Below are 19,870 nucleotides of genomic sequence, written 5' to 3' on the forward strand. Positions count from 1 at the left end.
TAATTTACAACTACACTAGCACATGTTGGGAAGGTAGGCAGTCTTTCTTTCTTTTTACCAGAATTGGGTTTCCAGATGGTAAAAAGAGAACCACGTCATGAAATTATTCAATGAGTTTTTTGTACATTTAAGCAATGATGAAATTTTATTTCAATCATTTTGGTTTGTTCCTTTCTAGAGTTATGGTCCTTGATCATTGGGAAAATTAAAAGATTTTTTGGCATCTGGATAATAAAGAAAAAACAACTGAAATGGTATATACATAATGAAATGTTAAAGGTATGTTATTGAGCACAAAACACAGGCGAGGCTCAGTATCACTTATTTCAGTATTTACCATTTCGGAGTTGTGGTTGTTGATAATTTTCAATAAGCAGAAACAATTAGACTGGCAATTATTACTCAACAGATTTATACATTTATTTTTCTATTTTAGGAAATATGGAAGATTGGAATAAGGTAAGATGTTTTCTTCTTTAAAGTCAAACAGTCGAGTGATTTTTGTCGAGCCTGCAACATTTATGTCGTGAAAGCGAGACAATGTGATCCTACATTCCCTTGACGGTGTTAACATTAAGGTTCATTCTGTTGTTAAATTATTTTTTTAGACATTAATTTTTATTGTCAAACCTTCATGATATTTTAAGAAACTTGGACAGAAGCTTTGTTATGAACAAATTACTGTAACCATTATAACTCGTGCAATAAAGCATTCTATTTTTTAACTGCTTGCTCAACATGGGAAAGAAGTGACAAAGACCCCTAGACGCACGAATGATGTTCACTAAAACAAAAGATTTTGATGGAAATGCAACGAACTCAAAAGAGGTCTTTTCATTTTAATTACCCAAGCTTACCTATTGTTTGTCATAAAACTTGGAAGTAGTGATTAACACCAGTAAAAACACATAAGTGTCAAATATGTCCCCACTGACAAAAAGGCTACTTATAATTAAATAGTCACTATTTATTAATTTCTTTTTCTTGATTGAAAATATGTTTTTGGGCTAAAATATTAAAAACAACACTGTTACTTTTTTAACAGAGTAAGCTCAGAGACATTCAAAGTAAATCTTTCTAAAAAACATACAAATATTACACTGCTCCTTTCCAAGTTGTTATAAATTGCATGTTTATATTGAAACACAATTTTCACTCAGATTAGCTTTTTTATGTGAGGATGAAATGTTTTAAAAAAAAAAATTTCTTCTTCAAAACTTAGGAACAGTATACAATGTAATCGTAAACAGGGTTTCCTCTGGGTACATTTTCCTTTTCACCACCTCTTTTCCCAAAGCAATATATTTTTCGCTACTTTCAATTTCCCCCCTACTATTGTTTGTCACATTGTTGTATACTAAAGACTACAATGTCTCCCTTGTATTAAGCAATCAAAATCAGTCATTCTAAAGTATAGTTATTGTCTGGCATTAGCTAGAAAAAACATTTACTACACTTTTTACATTCTGTTAAATGTAAACTCCATTTCTTATTTACAGAAACTCATTAAAGCTGCTGAAAATAGAAGAGTAGAAGAATTGAAGCTTTGCCTAGCGAACGGAGCTAACATTGATTATCAAAAGGTAAACTTGTAACATTGAATATCAAGTAGGTAAACTTGTAACATTGAATATCAAGTAGGTAAACTTGTAACATAGTAGGTAAACTTATCATGACAACAATGGTGTTCAACACAAAACATGATACATTATGACTTAACACTGATTTTCAACACAGAACATGAGACACATCATGACACAACACTGGTGTAAAACACAGAACATGTAACACATCAGGACACTACAGTTATGTTCAACACAAAACGTGAGTCACATCATGACACAACACTGATGTTCAACACAATATATGAGACACATCTTGACACAACACTGGTGTTCAACACAAAATATGACATCTTGACACAACACTGATGTTAAACACTGATGTTCAACACTAAACATGAGTCACATCATGACACAACACTGATGTTCAACACAATACATGAGAAACATCTTGACACAACACTGGTGTTCAACACAAAATATGACATCATGACACAACACTGATGTTCAACACAGAAATGTAAGAGCCACATAATTACAGAACATTGAAGATCAACATAGAACACGAGCTACGTCATAACATAACTGTTGTTCATCACAACAAATGAGCCACCTCATGGCACAACATTGATGTTCAACACAGAATATGAGACACATCATGACACAACCATGGTGTTTAACACAATACATGAGGCATCATGACACAACACTGATGTTCAACACAGAACATGAAACACATCATGACACAACACTGATGTTCAACACAGAACATGAGACACATCATGACACAACACTAATGTTCAACACAGAACACGAGACACATCATGACACAACATTGATGTTCAACACAGAACATGAGAGACAACATGACAGGTCACTGATGTTCAACACAGAACATGACACATATTAGGAAACAACACTGATGTTCAACACAGAACATGACACATCATGACACAACACTGATGTTCATCACAAAACATGTGACACATCATGACACACCACTGATGTTTAACACAAAACATGAAACACATCATGACACAACCCTTATGTTCAACACAGAACACGAGACACATCATGACAAAACACTGATGTTCAACACAGAACATGAGACACATCATGACACAACACTAATGTTCAACACAGAACACGAGACACATCATGACACAACATTGATGTTCAACACAGAACATGAGACACATGACACAACACTGATGTTCAACACAGAACATGAGACACATGACACAACACTCATGTTCAACACAGAACATGACACATATTAGGACACAACACTGATCTTCAACACAGAACATGACACATCATGACACAACACTGATGTTCATCACAAAACATGCGACACATCATGACACACCACTGATGTTCAACACAAAACATGCGACACATGACACACCACTGGTGTTCCACACCGAAAATGAGACATCATGACACAACACTGAAAACATACATGTAATCAGAGTACTGAACTTAATGTGAAACCTACCATTTTTTTATGACCGCCAAAATTGAATTTTTTTTGTCGTATATTGGTATGACGTTGGCGTCGTCGTCGTCATCTGAATACATTTGGTTTTCGCACTATAACTTTAGTATAAGTAAAAAGAAATCTATGAAATTTAAATACAAGGTTTATGACCATTAAAGGATGGTTGGGATTCATTTTGGGAGTTTTGGTCCCAACAGTTTAGGAATTAAGGGCCACAAAAGGTCCCAAATAAGCATTTTTCTTGGTTTTTGCACAATAACTTTAGTATAAGTAAATAAAAATCTATAAAATTTTAACACAAGGTTTATGATCACGAAAGGAAGGTTGGGATAGATTTTGGGAGTTTTGGTCCAAACAGTTTAGGAATTAGGGGCCAACAGGGTCCAAAATTAAACTTTGTTTGATTTCATCAAAAAAACGAATTATTGGGGTTCTTTGATATGCCAAATATAACCGTGTATATAGATTCTTAATTTTTGGTCCCGTTCTCAAATTGGTCTGCATTAAGGTCCAAAGGGTCCAAAATTAAACTTAGTTTAATTTTAACAAAAATTGAATTTTTGGGGTTCTTGATATGCTGAATCTAAACATGTATTTAGATTTTTACACGCCCGTCAAAATTTCGATGGGACGTATTATGGTATACAAATGTTCGGTGTCCGTCCATCTGTCCGTCTGTCCGGCGTAAACAGGTCGCACCGTAACTTGAGAACGACTTAACCAAATTTCATGAAACTCAATATAGTTGTTTCTTATGATTGTCAAATGATCTGTATACTTTTTGGTGAAAATAAGATTAAAACTTTTTGAGTTACAGCACTTTGTAACTAAAACAGGGGTGTTTTTTTTCACATGTTGCACCGTATCTCAAAAACGATTCTTGATTATGGCTTAAAACTTTAAACACTTCTTTGTTATATTAATCCTTTATTACTGTTTACTTTTTGGTGATGATTCAAAATTTTATTTTTGAGTTATTGAGTATTTTGTAAAAAAGGGGGAGGGGTTTTTTACATGTTGCACCATATCTCAAAAACGATTTATGATTATTGCTTAAAACTTTAAACATGTCTTTGTTTTATAATCTAAAGATCTGTATACTTTTTGGTGATGATTTAAAACTTTATTTTGGAGTTATTGAGTATTTTATTAAACAGGGGAGTTTTTTTTTACATGTCGCGCCGTATCTCAAAAATAATTTATGATTATTGCTTAAAACTTTACACACTTCTTTGTTATATTAATCTAAAGATCTGTATACTTTTTGGTTTTGATTCAAAATTTTATTTTAGTGATATTTAGTTTTTTGTAAAAAAAAAACAGGGTTGGGGGTTTCACATGTCCCGCCGTGTCTCAAAAACAATATATGGTTATTGCTCAAATATTTCTCAGAAACTATTTATGATTATTGCATAAACTTCAACACAAGACGTCGGGTGTATCATGCGCTCATGGCGCAGCTGTTTATTGATTATGGGACCAGTTTTCAAGTTGGTCCAAATCGGGGTCCAAAATTAAACTTTATTTGATTTCAACAAAAATTCAATATATGGGGTTCTTCAATATGCTGAATCTAACCATGTATTTAGATTTTGAATATTGAACCATAATAGGTAAATGTCCAATTAAATTTTTTAATTTTTTTAAGTTTAAGTTCTTAGACCACATTCATTCTGTGTCAGAAACCTATGTTGTGTCATCTATTTATTCACAATCCAAAATCAGAGCTGTATCAAGATTAAATGTTGTGTCCATACTTGCCCCCACTGTTCAGGGTTCGACCTCTACGGTCGTATAAAGCTGCACCCTGCAGAGCATCAAGTTTATGGCATAACACTGACATATTAATATCAACATATGTTCTGCACCTGACAACTCAGAGTAAAAAGACAACAAATATAACAACACACAACACATGGTCTAGACCTGACTACTCAGAGTAAATAGAAAAACAAATATAACAACACACAATACATGGACTTGACCTTATAACTCAGAGTAAATATACAAATAGAACAACACATAACACATGGTGTGGACCTGACTACTCAGTAAAAAGACAAACAAATATAACAACTAACAACACACGGTCTGGATCTGACTACTCAGAGTAAATAGACAAACAAATATAACAACACACAACACATGGTCTGGACCTGACTACTGATAGTAAATAAGCAAACAAATGCAACAACTAACAAAACATCGTCTGGACCTGACTACTCAGAGTAAATATACATACAAATATAACAACACACAATACATGGACTGGACCTGACTACTCAGAGTAAATAGACAAACAACTAACAACACATGGCCTGGACCTGATTACTCAGAGTAAATAGACAAATAAATATAACAACAAACAACACTTGGTCTGGACCAGACCTGACTTCTCAGAGCAAATAGACAAACAAATATAACAACACACAATACATGGACTGGACCTGACTACTCAGAGTAAATAGACAAACAAATATAACAACACACAACACATGGTCTGGACCTGACTACTCAGAGTAAATAGACAAACAAATATAACAACACACAATGCATGGATTTGACCTGACTACTCAGAGTAAATAGACAAACAAATGTAACAAATTAAAACACATGGTCTGGACCTGACTACTCAAGAGTAAATAGACAAACAAATATAACAACAAACAACACATGGTCTGGACCTGACCTGACTACTCTCGAGTAAATAAACAAGCAAATATAACAACACACAACACATGGTCTGGACCTGACCTGACTACCCAGAGTAAATAGACAAACAAATATAACAACACTCAACACATGGTCTGAACCTGACCTGACTACAAGAGTAAATAGACAAATAAATATAACAACACACAACACATGGTCTGGACCTGACTTTCCAAAGTATATTACAAATATAAAAACAAACAACACATGCTCTGGACCTGACCTGTCTACTCAAGAGTAAATAGACAAACAAATATAATAACAAACAATACATGGCCTGGACCTGACCTGATTACTCAGAGTAAATAGACAAATATAACAACACAACACATGGTCTGGACCTGAATACTGAGGGTAAGTAGACAAACAAATATAACAACAAACAACACATGGTCTGGACCTGACCTGACTACTCAGAGTAAATTAACAAACAAATATAACAACACACAACACTTGGTTGGACCTGAATACTGAGAGTAAATAGACAAACAAATATAACAACACACAACACATGGTCTGGACCTAACTACTCAGAGTAAATAGACAAACAAATATAACAACACACAACACATGATCTGGACCTGACCTAACTACTCAGAGCAAATAGACAAACGAATACAACAACTTACAACACATGGTCTGGACCTGACTACTCAGAGCAAATAGACAAACGAATACAACAACTAACAACACATGGTCTGAACCTGACTACTCAGAGCAAATAGACACACAAATACAACAACTAACAACACATGGTCAGGACCTGACTACTCATAGTAAATAAACAAGTACAACTGCCTACAGCACATTGTCTGGACCTGATTACTCAGAGTAAATAGACAAACAAATATAACAACACACAACACATGGTCTGGACCTAACTACTCAGAGTAAATAGACAAACAAATATTACAACACACAACACATGGTCTGGACCTGACCTAACTACTCAGAGCAAATAGACAAACGAATACAACAACTTACAACACATGGTCTGGACCTGACTACTCAGAGCAAATAGACAAACGAATATAACAACTAACAACACATGGTCTGGACCTGACTACTCAGAGCAAATAGACACACAAATACAACAACTAACAACACATGGTCGGGACCTGACTACTCATAGTAAATAAACAAGTACAACTGCCTACAGCACATTGTCTGGACCTGATTAGTCAGAGTAAATAGACAAACAAATATAACAACACTCAACACATGGTCTGGACCGGACTACTGAGAGCAAGTAGACACACAAATACAACAACTGACAACACATGGTCTGGACCTGACTACTCATAGTAAATAAACAAGTACAACAACTAACAGCACATTGTCTGGAACTGACTACTCAGGGTAAATAGACAAACGAATACAACAACTTACAACACATGGTCTGGACCTGACTACTCAGAGCAAATAGACAAACGAATACAACATCTAACAACACATGGTCTGGACGTGACTACTCAGAGCAAATAGACAAACAAATACAACAACTAACAACACATGGTCAGGACCTGACTACTCATAGTAAATAAACAAGTACAACTGCCAACAGCACATTGTCTGGACCTGATTACTCAGAGTAAATAGACAAACAAATATAACAACACACAACACATGGTCTGGACCTAACTACTCAGAGTAAATAGACAAACAAATATAACAACACACAACACATGGTCTGGACCTGACCTAACTACTCAGAGCAAATAGACAAACGAATACAACAACTTACAACACATGGTCTGGACCTGACTACTCAGAGCAAATAGACAAACGAATACAACAACTAACAACACATGGTCTGGACCTGACTACTCAGAGCAAATAGACACACAAATACAACAACTAACAACACATGGTCAGGACCTGACTACTCATAGTAAATAAACAAGTACAACTGCCTACAGCACATTGTCTGGACCTGATTACTCAGAGTAAATAGACAAACAAATATAACAACACACAACACATGGACTGGACCTAACTACTCAGAGTAAATAGACAAACAAATATAACAACACACAAAACATGGTCTGGACCTAACTACTCAGAGCAAATAGACAAACGAATATAACAACTAACAACACATGGTCTGGACCTGACTACTCAGAGCAAATAGACACACAAATACAACAACTAACAACACATGGTCGGGACCTGACTACTCATAGTAAATAAACAAGTACAACTGCCTACAGCACATTGTCTGGACCTGATTACTCAGGGTAAAAAGACAAACGAATACAACAACTTACAACACATGGTCTGGACCTGACTACTCAGAGCAAATAGACAAACAAATATAACAACAGTCAACACATGGTCTGGACCTGACTACTCAGAGCAAGTAGACACACAAATACAACAACTGACAACACATGGTCTGGACCTGACTACTCATAGTAAATAAACAAGTACAACAACTAACAGCACATTGTCTGGAACTGACTACTCAGGGTAAAAAGACAAACGAATACAACAACTTACAACACATGGTCTGGACCTGACCTAGCTACTCAGAGCAAATAGACAAATGAATACAACAACTTACAACACATGGTCTGGACCTGACTACTCAGAGCAAATAGACAAACGAATACAACAACTAACAACACATGGTCTGGACCTGACTACTCAGAGCAAATAGACACACAAATACAACAACTAACAACACATGGTCAGGACCTGACTACTCATAGTAAATAAACAAACAAATATAACAACACACAACACATGGTCTGGACCTGACCTAACTACTCAGAGCAAATAGACAAACGAATACAACAACTTACAACACATGGTCTGGACCTGACTACTCAGAGCAAATAGACAAACGAATACAACAACTAACAACACATGGTCTGGACCTGACTACTCAGAGCAAATAGACACACAAATACAACAACTAACAACACATGGTCAGGACCTGACTACTCATAGTAAATAAACAAGTACAACTGCCTACAGCACATTGTCTGGACCTGATTACTCAGAGTAAATAGACAAACAAATATAACAACACACAACACATGGACTGGACCTAACTACTCAGAGTAAATAGACAAACAAATATAACAACACACAAAACATGGTCTGGACCTAACTACTCAGAGCAAATAGACAAACGAATATAACAACTAACAACACATGGTCTGGACCTGACTACTCAGAGCAAATAGACACACAAATACAACAACTAACAACACATGGTCGGGACCTGACTACTCATAGTAAATAAACAAGTACAACTGCCTACAGCACATTGTCTGGACCTGATTACTCAGGGTAAAAAGACAAACGAATACAACAACTTACAACACATGGTCTGGACCTGACTACTCAGAGCAAATAGACAAACAAATATAACAACACTCAACACATGGTCTGGACCGGACTACTGAGAGCAAGTAGACACACAAATACAACAACTGACAACACATGGTCTGGACCTGACTACTCATAGTAAATAAACAAAACTTACAACACATGGTCTGGACCTGACTACTCAGAGCAAATAGACAAACGAATACAACAACTAACAACACATGGTCTGGACCTGACTACTCAGAGCAAATAGACACACAAATACAACAACTAACAACACATGGTCAGGACCTGACTACTCATAGTAAATAAACAAGTACAACTGCCTACAGCACATTGTCTGGACCTGATTACTCAGAGTAAATAGACAAACAAATATAACAACACACAACACATGGACTGGACCTAACTACTCAGAGTAAATAGACAAACGAATATAACAACTAACAACACATGGTCTGGACCTGACTACTCAGAGCAAATAGACACACAAATACAACAACTAACAACACATGGTCGGGACCTGACTACTCATAGTAAATATACAAGTGCAACTGCCTACAGCACATTGTCTGGACCTGATTACTCAGGGTAAAAAGACAAACGAATACAACAACTTACAACACATGGTCTGGACCTGACTACTCAGAGCAAATAGACAAACAAATATAACAACACTCAACACATGGTCTGGACCGGACTACTGAGAGCAAGTAGACACACAAATACAACAACTGACAACACATGGTCTGGACCTGACTACTCATAGTAAATAAACAAGTACAACAACTAACAGCACATTGTCTGGAACTGACTACTCAGGGTAAAAAGACAAACGAATACAACAACTTACAACACATGGTCTGGACCTGACCTAACTACTCAGAGCAAATAGACAAACGAATACAACAACTTACAACACATGGTCTGGACCTGACTACTCAGAGCAAATAGACAAACGAATACAACAACTAACAACACATGGTCTGGACCTGACTACTCAGAGCAAATAGACACACAAATACAACAACTAACAACACATGATCAGGACCTGACTACTCATAGTAAATAAACAAGTACAACTGCCTACAGCACATTGTCTGGACCTGATTACTAAGAGTAAATAGACAAACAAATATAACAACACACAACACATGGACTGGACCTAACTACTCAGAGTAAATAAACAAGCAAATATAACAACACACAACACATGGTCTGGACCTGACCTGACTACCCAGAGTAAATAGACAAACAAATATAACAACACTCAACACATGGTCTGAACCTGACCTGACTACAAGAGTAAATAGACAAATAAATATAACAACACACAACACATGGTCTGGACCTGACTTTCCAAAGTATATAACAAATATAAAAACAAACAACACATGCTCTGGACCTGACCTGACTACTCAAGAGTAAATAGACAAACAAATATAATAACAAACAATACATGGCCTGGACCTGACCTGATTACTCAGAGTAAATAGACAAAAAAATATAACAACACACAACCCATGGTCTGGACCTTGCTACTCAGAGTAAATAGACAAATATAACAACACAACACATGGTCTGGACCTGAATACTGAGGGTAAGTAGACAAACAAATATAACAACAAACAACACATGGTCTGGACCTGACCTGACTACTCAGAGTAAATTGACAAACAAATATAACAACACACAACACTTGGTTGGACCTGAATACTGAGAGTAAATAGACAAACAAATATAACAACACACAACACATGGTCTGGACCTAACTACTCAGAGTAAATAGACAAACAAATATAACAACACACAACACATGATCTGGACCTGACCTAACTACTCAGAGCAAATAGACAAACGAATACAACAACTTACAACACATGGTCTGAACCTGACTACTCAGAGCAAATAGACAAACGAATACAACAACTAACAACACATGGTCTGGACCTTACTACTCAGAGCAAATAGACACACAAATACAACAACTAACAACACATGGTCAGGACCTGACTACTCATAGTAAATAAACAAGTACAACTGCCTACAGCAGATTGTCTGGACCTGATTACTCAGAGTAAATAGACAAACAAATATAACAACACACAACACATGGTCTGGACCTGACCTAACTACTGAGAGCAAATAGACAAACGAATACAACAACTTACAACACATGGTCTGGACCTGACTACTCCGAGCAAATAGACAAACGAATATAACAACTAACAACACATGGTCTGGACCTGACTACTCAGAGCAAATAGACAAACAAATATAACAACACACAACACATGGTCTGGACCTGACCTAACTACTGAGAGCAAATAGACAAACGAATACAACAACTTACAACACATGGTCTGGACCTGACTACTCAGAGCAAATAGACAAACGAATATAACAACTAACAACACATGGTCTGGACCTGACTACTCAGAGCAAATAGACACACAAATACAACATCTAACAACACATGGTCTGGACCGGACTACTGAGAGCAAGTAGACACACAAATACAACAACTGAAAACACATGATCTGGACCTGACTACTCATAGTAAATAAACAAGTACAACTGCTTACAGCACATTGTCTGGACCTGATTACTCAGAGTAAATAGACAAACAAATATAACAACATTCAACACATGGTCTGGACCGGACTACTGAGAGCAAGTAGACACACAAATACAACAACTGAAAACACATGATCTGGACCTGACTACTCATAGTAAATAAACAAGTACAACTGCCTACAGCACATTGTCTGGACCTGATTACTCAGAGTAAATAGACAAACAAATATAACAACATTCAACACATGGTCTGGACCGGACTACTGAGAGCAAGTAGACACACAAATACAACAACTGAAAACACATGGTCTGGACCTGACTACTCATAGTAAATAAACAAGTACAACAACTAACAGCACATTGTCTGGAACTGACTACTCAGGGTAAATAGACAAACGAATACAACAACTTACAACACATGGTCTGGACCTGACTACTCAGAGCAAATAGACACACAAATACAACATCTAACAACACATGGTCTGGACCTGACTACTGAGAGCAAGTAGACACACAAATACAACAACTGAAAACACATGGTCTGGACCTGACTACTCATAGTAAATAAACAAGTACAACAACTAACAGCACATTGTCTGGAACTGACTACTCAGGGTAAATAGACAAACGAATACAACAACTTACAACACATGGTCTGGACATGACTACTCAGAGCAAATAGACAAACGAATACAACAACTAACAACACATGGTCTGGACCTGACTACTCAGAGCAAATAGTCACACAAATACAACAACTAACAACACATGGTCAGGACCTGACTACTCATAGTAAATAAACAAGTACAACTGCCTTCAGCACATTGTCTGGACCTGATTACTCAGAGTAAATAGACAAACAAATATAACAACACACAACACATGGACTGGACCTAACTACTCAGAGTAAATAGACAAACAAATATAACAACACACAACACATGGTCTGGACCTAACTACTCAGAGCAAATAGACAAACGAATATATAAAACTAACAACACATGGTCTGGACCTGACTACTCAGAGCAAATAGACACACAAATACAACAACTAACAACACATGGTCGGGACCTGACTACTCATAGTAAATAAACAAGTACAACTGCCTACAGCACATTGTCTGGACCTGATTACTCAGGGTAAAAAGACAAACGAATACAACAACTTACAACACATGGTCTGGACCTGACTACTCAGAGCAAATAGACAAACAAATATAACAACACTCAACACATGGTCTGGACCGGACTACTGAGAGCAAGTAGACACACAAATACAACAACTAACAACACATGGTCAGGACCTGACTACTCATAGTAAATAAACAAGTACAACTGCCTTCAGCACATTGTCTGGACCTGATTACTCAGAGTAAATAGACAAACAAATATAACAACACACAACACATGGACTGGACCTAACTACTCAGAGTAAATAGACAAACAAATATAACAACACACAACACATGGTCTGGACCTAACTACTCAGAGCAAATAGACAAACGAATATATAAAACTAACAACACATGGTCTGGACCTGACTACTCAGAGCAAATAGACACACAAATACAACAAGTAACAACACATGGTCGGGACCTGACTACTCATAGTAAATAAACAAGTACAACTGCCTACAGCACATTGTCTGGACCTGATTACTCAGAGTAAATAGACAAACAAATATAACAACATTCAACACATGGTCTGGACTGGACTACTGAGAGCAAGTAGACACACAAATACAACAACTGAAAACACATGGTCTGGACCTGACTACTCATAGTAAATAAACAAGTACAACAACTAACAGCACATTGTCTGGAACTGACTACTCAGGGTAAATAGACAAACGAATACAACAACTTACAACACATGGTCTGGACGTGACTACTCAGAGCAAATAGACACACAAATACAACAACTAACAACACATGGTCAGGACCTGACTACTCATAGTAAATAAACAAGTACAACTGCCTACATCACATTGTCTGGACCTGATTACTCAGAGTAAATAGACAAACAAATATAACAACACACAACACATGGTCTGGACCTAACTACTCAGAGTAAATAGACAAACAAATATAACAACACACAACACATGGTCTGGACCTGACCTAACTACTCAGAGCAAATAGACAAACGAATACAACAACTTACAACACATGGTCTGGACCTGACTACTCAGAGCAAATAGACAAACGAATACAACAACTAACAACACATGGTCTGGACCTGACTACTCAGAGCAAATAGACACACAAATACAACAACTAACAACACATGGGTAGGACCTGACTACTCATAGTAAATAAACAAGTACAACTGCCTACAGCACATTGTCTGGCCCTGATTACTCAGAGTAAATAGACAAACAAATATAACAACACACAACACATGGTCCGGACCTGACTACTCAGAGTAAATAGACAAACAAATATAACAACACACAACACATGGTCTGGACCTGACATAACTACTGAGAGCAAATAGACAAACGAATACAACAACTTACAACACATGGTCTGGACCTGACTACTCAGAGCAAATAGACAAACGAATATAACAACTGACAACACATGGTCTGGACCTGACTACTCAGAGCAAATAGACACACAAATACAACAACTAACAACACATGGTCGGGACCTGATTACTCATAGTAAATAGACAAGTACAACTGCCTACAGCACATTGTCTGGACCTGATTACTCAGAGTAAATAGACAAACAAATATAACAACATTCAACATTCAACACATGGTCTGGACCGGACTACTGAGAGCAAGTAGACACACAAATACAACAACTGAAAACACATGGTCTGGACCTGACTACTCATAGTAAATAAACAAGTACAACAACTAACAGCACATTGTCTGGAACTGACTACTCAGGGTAAATAGACAAACGAATACAACAACTTACAACAGATGGTCTGGACCTGACTACTCAGAGCAAATAGACACACAAATACAACATCTAACACCACATGGTCTGGACGTGACTACTCAGAGCAAATAGACACACAAATACAACAACTAACAACACATAGTCAGGACCTGACTACTCATAGTAAATAAACAAGTACAACTGCCTACATCACATTGTCTGGACCTGATTACTCAGAGTAAATAGACAAACAAATATAACAACACACAACACATGGTCTGGACCTAACTACTCAGAGTAAATAGACAAACAAATATAACAACACACAACACATGGTCTGGACCTGACCTAACTACTCAGAGCAAATAGACAAACGAATACAACAACTTACAACACATGGTCTGGACCTGACAACTCAGAGCAAATAGACAAACGAATACAACAACTAACAACACATGGTCTGGACCTGACTACTCAGAGCAAATAGACACACAAATACAACAACTAACAACACATGGTCAGGACCTGACTACTCATAGTAAATAAACAAGTACAACTGCCTACAGCACATTGTCTGGACCTGATTACTCAGAGTAAATAGACAAACAAATATAACAACACACAACACATGGTCTGGACCTGACTACTCAGAGTAAATAGACAAACAAATATAACAACACACAACACATGGTCTGGACCTGACCTAACTACTGAGAGCAAATAGACAAACGAATACAACAACTTACAACACATGGTCTGGACCTGACTACTCAGAGCAAATAGACAAACGAATATAACAACTGACAACACATGGTCTGGACCTGACTACTCAGAGCAAATAGACACACAAATACAACAACTAACAACACATGTTCAGGACCCGACTACTCATAGTAAATAAACAAGTACAACTGCCTACAGCACATTGTCTGGACCTGATTACCCAGAGTAAATAGACAAACAAATATAAAAACACTCAACACATATTCAGGACCGGACTACTGAGAGTAAATAGACAAACAAATATAACAACACACAACACATGGTCTGGACCTGACCTAACTACTCAGAGCAAATAGACAAACGAATACAAAAACTAACAACACATGGTCGGGACCTGACTACTCATAGTAAATAAACAAGTACAACTGCCTACAGCACATTGTCTGGACCTGATTACCCAGAGTAAATAGACAAACAAATATAACAGCACACAACACATGGTCTGGACCGGACTACTGAGAGTAAATAGACAAACAAATATATCAACTAACAACACATGGCCTGGACCTGACTACTCATAGTAAATAAACAAGTACAACTGCCTACAGCACATTGTCTGGACCTGATTACCCAGAGTAAATAGACAAACAAATATAACAGCACTCAACACATGGTCTGGACCTAACCACTCAGAGTAAATAGACAAACAAATAGAACAACACACAACACATGGTCTGGACCTAATCTGACTACTCAGAGTAAATATACAAACAAATACAACAACTGAAAACACATGGTCTGGACCTGACTACTCATAGTAAATAAACAAGTACAACAACTAACAGCACATTGTCTGGAACTGACTACTCAGGGTAAATAGACAAACGAATACAACAACTTACAACAGATGGTCTGGACCTGACTACTCAGAGCAAATAGACACACAAATACAACATCTAACACCACATGGTCTGGACGTGACTACTCAGAGCAAATAGACACACAAATACAACAACTAACAACACATGGGTAGGACCTGACTACTCATAGTAAATAAACAAGTACAACTGCCTACAGCACATTGTCTGGCCCTGATTACTCAGAGTAAATAGACAAACAAATATAACAACACACAACACATGGTCCGGACCTGACTACTCAGAGTAAATAGACAAACAAATATAACAACACACAACACATGGTCTGGACCTGACATAACTACTGAGAGCAAATAGACAAACGAATACAACAACTTACAACACATGGTCTGGACCTGACTACTCAGAGCAAATAGACAAACGAATATAACAACTGACAACACATGGTCTGGACCTGACTACTCAGAGCAAATAGACACACAAATACAACAACTAACAACACATGGTCGGGACCTGATTACTCATAGTAAATAGACAAGTACAACTGCCTACAGCACATTGTCTGGACCTGATTACTCAGAGTAAATAGACAAACAAATATAACAACATTCAACATTCAACACATGGTCTGGACCGGACTACTGAGAGCAAGTAGACACACAAATACAACAACTGAAAACACATGGTCTGGACCTGACTACTCATAGTAAATAAACAAGTACAACAACTAACAGCACATTGTCTGGAACTGACTACTCAGGGTAAATAGACAAACGAATACAACAACTTACAACAGATGGTCTGGACCTGACTACTCAGAGCAAATAGACACACAAATACAACATCTAACACCACATGGTCTGGACGTGACTACTCAGAGCAAATAGACACACAAATACAACAACTAACAACACATAGTCAGGACCTGACTACTCATAGTAAATAAACAAGTACAACTGCCTACATCACATTGTCTGGACCTGATTACTCAGAGTAAATAGACAAACAAATATAACAACACACAACACATGGTCTGGACCTAACTACTCAGAGTAAATAGACAAACAAATATAACAACACACAACACATGGTCTGGACCTGACCTAACTACTCAGAGCAAATAGACAAACGAATACAACAACTTACAACACATGGTCTGGACCTGACAACTCAGAGCAAATAGACAAACGAATACAACAACTAACAACACATGGTCTGGACCTGACTACTCAGAGCAAATAGACACACAAATACAACAACTAACAACACATGGTCAGGACCTGACTACTCATAGTAAATAAACAAGTACAACTGCCTACAGCACATTGTCTGGACCTGATTACTCAGAGTAAATAGACAAACAAATATAACAACACACAACACATGGTCTGGACCTGACTACTCAGAGTAAATAGACAAACAAATATAACAACACACAACACATGGTCTGGACCTGACCTAACTACTGAGAGCAAATAGACAAACGAATACAACAACTTACAACACATGGTCTGGACCTGACTACTCAGAGCAAATAGACAAACGAATATAACAACTGACAACACATGGTCTGGACCTGACTACTCAGAGCAAATAGACACACAAATACAACAACTAACAACACATGTTCAGGACCCGACTACTCATAGTAAATAAACAAGTACAACTGCCTACAGCACATTGTCTGGACCTGATTACCCAGAGTAAATAGACAAACAAATATAAAAACACTCAACACATATTCAGGACCGGACTACTGAGAGTAAATAGACAAACAAATATAACAACACACAACACATGGTCTGGACCTGACCTAACTACTCAGAGCAAATAGACAAACGAATACAAAAACTAACAACACATGGTCGGGACCTGACTACTCATAGTAAATAAACAAGTACAACTGCCTACAGCACATTGTCTGGACCTGATTACCCAGAGTAAATAGACAAACAAATATAACAGCACACAACACATGGTCTGGACCGGACTACTGAGAGTAAATAGACAAACAAATATATCAACTAACAACACATGGCCTGGACCTGACTACTCATAGTAAATAAACAAGTACAACTGCCTACAGCACATTGTCTGGACCTGATTACCCAGAGTAAATAGACAAACAAATATAACAGCACTCAACACATGGTCTGGACCTAACCACTCAGAGTAAATAGACAAACAAATAGAACAACACACAACACATGGTCTGGACCTAATCTGACTACTCAGAGTAAATATACAAACAAATAGAACAACACACAACACATGGTCTGGACCTAATCTAACTACTCAGAGCAAATAGACAAACGAATACAAAAACTAACAACACATGGTCGGGACCTGACTACTCATAGTAAATAAACAAGTACAACTGCCTATAGCACATTGTCTGGACCTGATTACCCAGAGTAAATAGACAAACAAATATAACAACACACAACACATGGTCTGGACCTAACTACTCATAGTAAATAGACAAACAAATACAACAAATACAACAACACATGGTCTGGACCTAACTACTCAGAGTAAATAGACAGACAAATACAACAACTGAAAACACATGGTCTGGACCTGACTACTCATAGTAAATAAACAAGTACAACAACTAACAGCACATTGTCTGGAACTGACTACTCAGGGTAAATAGACAAACGAATACAACAACTTACAACAGATGGTCTGGACCTGACTACTCAGAGCAAATAGACACACAAATAAAACATCTAACACCACATGGTCTGGACGTGACTACTCAGAGCAAATAGACACACAAATACAACAACTAACAACACATAGTCAGGACCTGACTACTCATAGTAAATAAACAAGTACAACTGCCTACATCACATTGTCTGGACCTGATTACTCAGAGTAAATAGACAAACAAATATAACAACACACAACACATGGTCTGGACCTAACTACTCAGAGTAAATAGACAAACAAATATAACAACACACAACACATGGTCTGGACCTGACCTAACTACTCAGAGCAAATAGACAAACGAATACAACAACTTACAACACATGGTCTGGACCTGACAACTCAGAGCAAATAGACAAACGAATACAACAACTAACAACACATGGTCTGGACCTGACTACTCAGAGCAAATAGACACACAAATACAACAACTAACAACACATGGTCAGGACCTGACTACTCATAGTAAATAAACAAGTACAACTGCCTACAGCACATTGTCTGGACCTGATTACTCAGAGTAAATAGACAAACAAATATAACAACACACAACACATGGTCTAGACCTGACCTAACTACTCAGAGCAAATAGACAAACGAATATAACAACTAACAACACATGGTCTGGACCTTACTACTCAGAGTAAATAGACAAACAAATATAACAACACACAACACATGGTCTAGACCTGACCTAACTACTTAGAGCAAATAGACAAACGAATACAACAACACACAACACATGGTCTGGACCTAACTACTCAGAGTAAATAGACAAACAAATATAACAACACACAACACATGGTCTAGACCTGACCTAACTACTCAGAGCAAATAGACAAACGAATATAACAACTAACAACACATGGTATGGTCATGACTACTCAGAGCAAATAGACAAACGAATATAACAACTAACAACACAAGGTTTGGACCTGACTACTCAGAGCAAATAGACACACAAATACAACAA

The 19,870-nt window shown here is 37.2% G+C and overlaps 1 protein-coding gene across 1 annotated transcript in view; it reads left to right on the forward strand.

Moving 5' to 3' along the window:
• Window positions 1–441: 441 nt before the first annotated feature.
• LOC134701108 (death-associated protein kinase 1-like) overlaps window positions 442–19,870 on the forward strand; it is a 246,414-nt gene continuing 226,985 nt past the window's right edge. The window contains exons 1-2 of the mRNA XM_063562243.1: window positions 442–459; window positions 1,500–1,583. Of these exons, the coding sequence (XP_063418313.1) occupies window positions 442–459; window positions 1,500–1,583 (102 nt within the window). The remainder of the gene's footprint in view (window positions 460–1,499; window positions 1,584–19,870) is intronic.

Source organism: Mytilus trossulus, unplaced genomic scaffold, assembly GCF_036588685.1.
Source record: "Mytilus trossulus isolate FHL-02 unplaced genomic scaffold, PNRI_Mtr1.1.1.hap1 h1tg000215l__unscaffolded, whole genome shotgun sequence".
NCBI lineage: Eukaryota > Metazoa > Mollusca > Bivalvia > Mytilida > Mytilidae > Mytilus > Mytilus trossulus.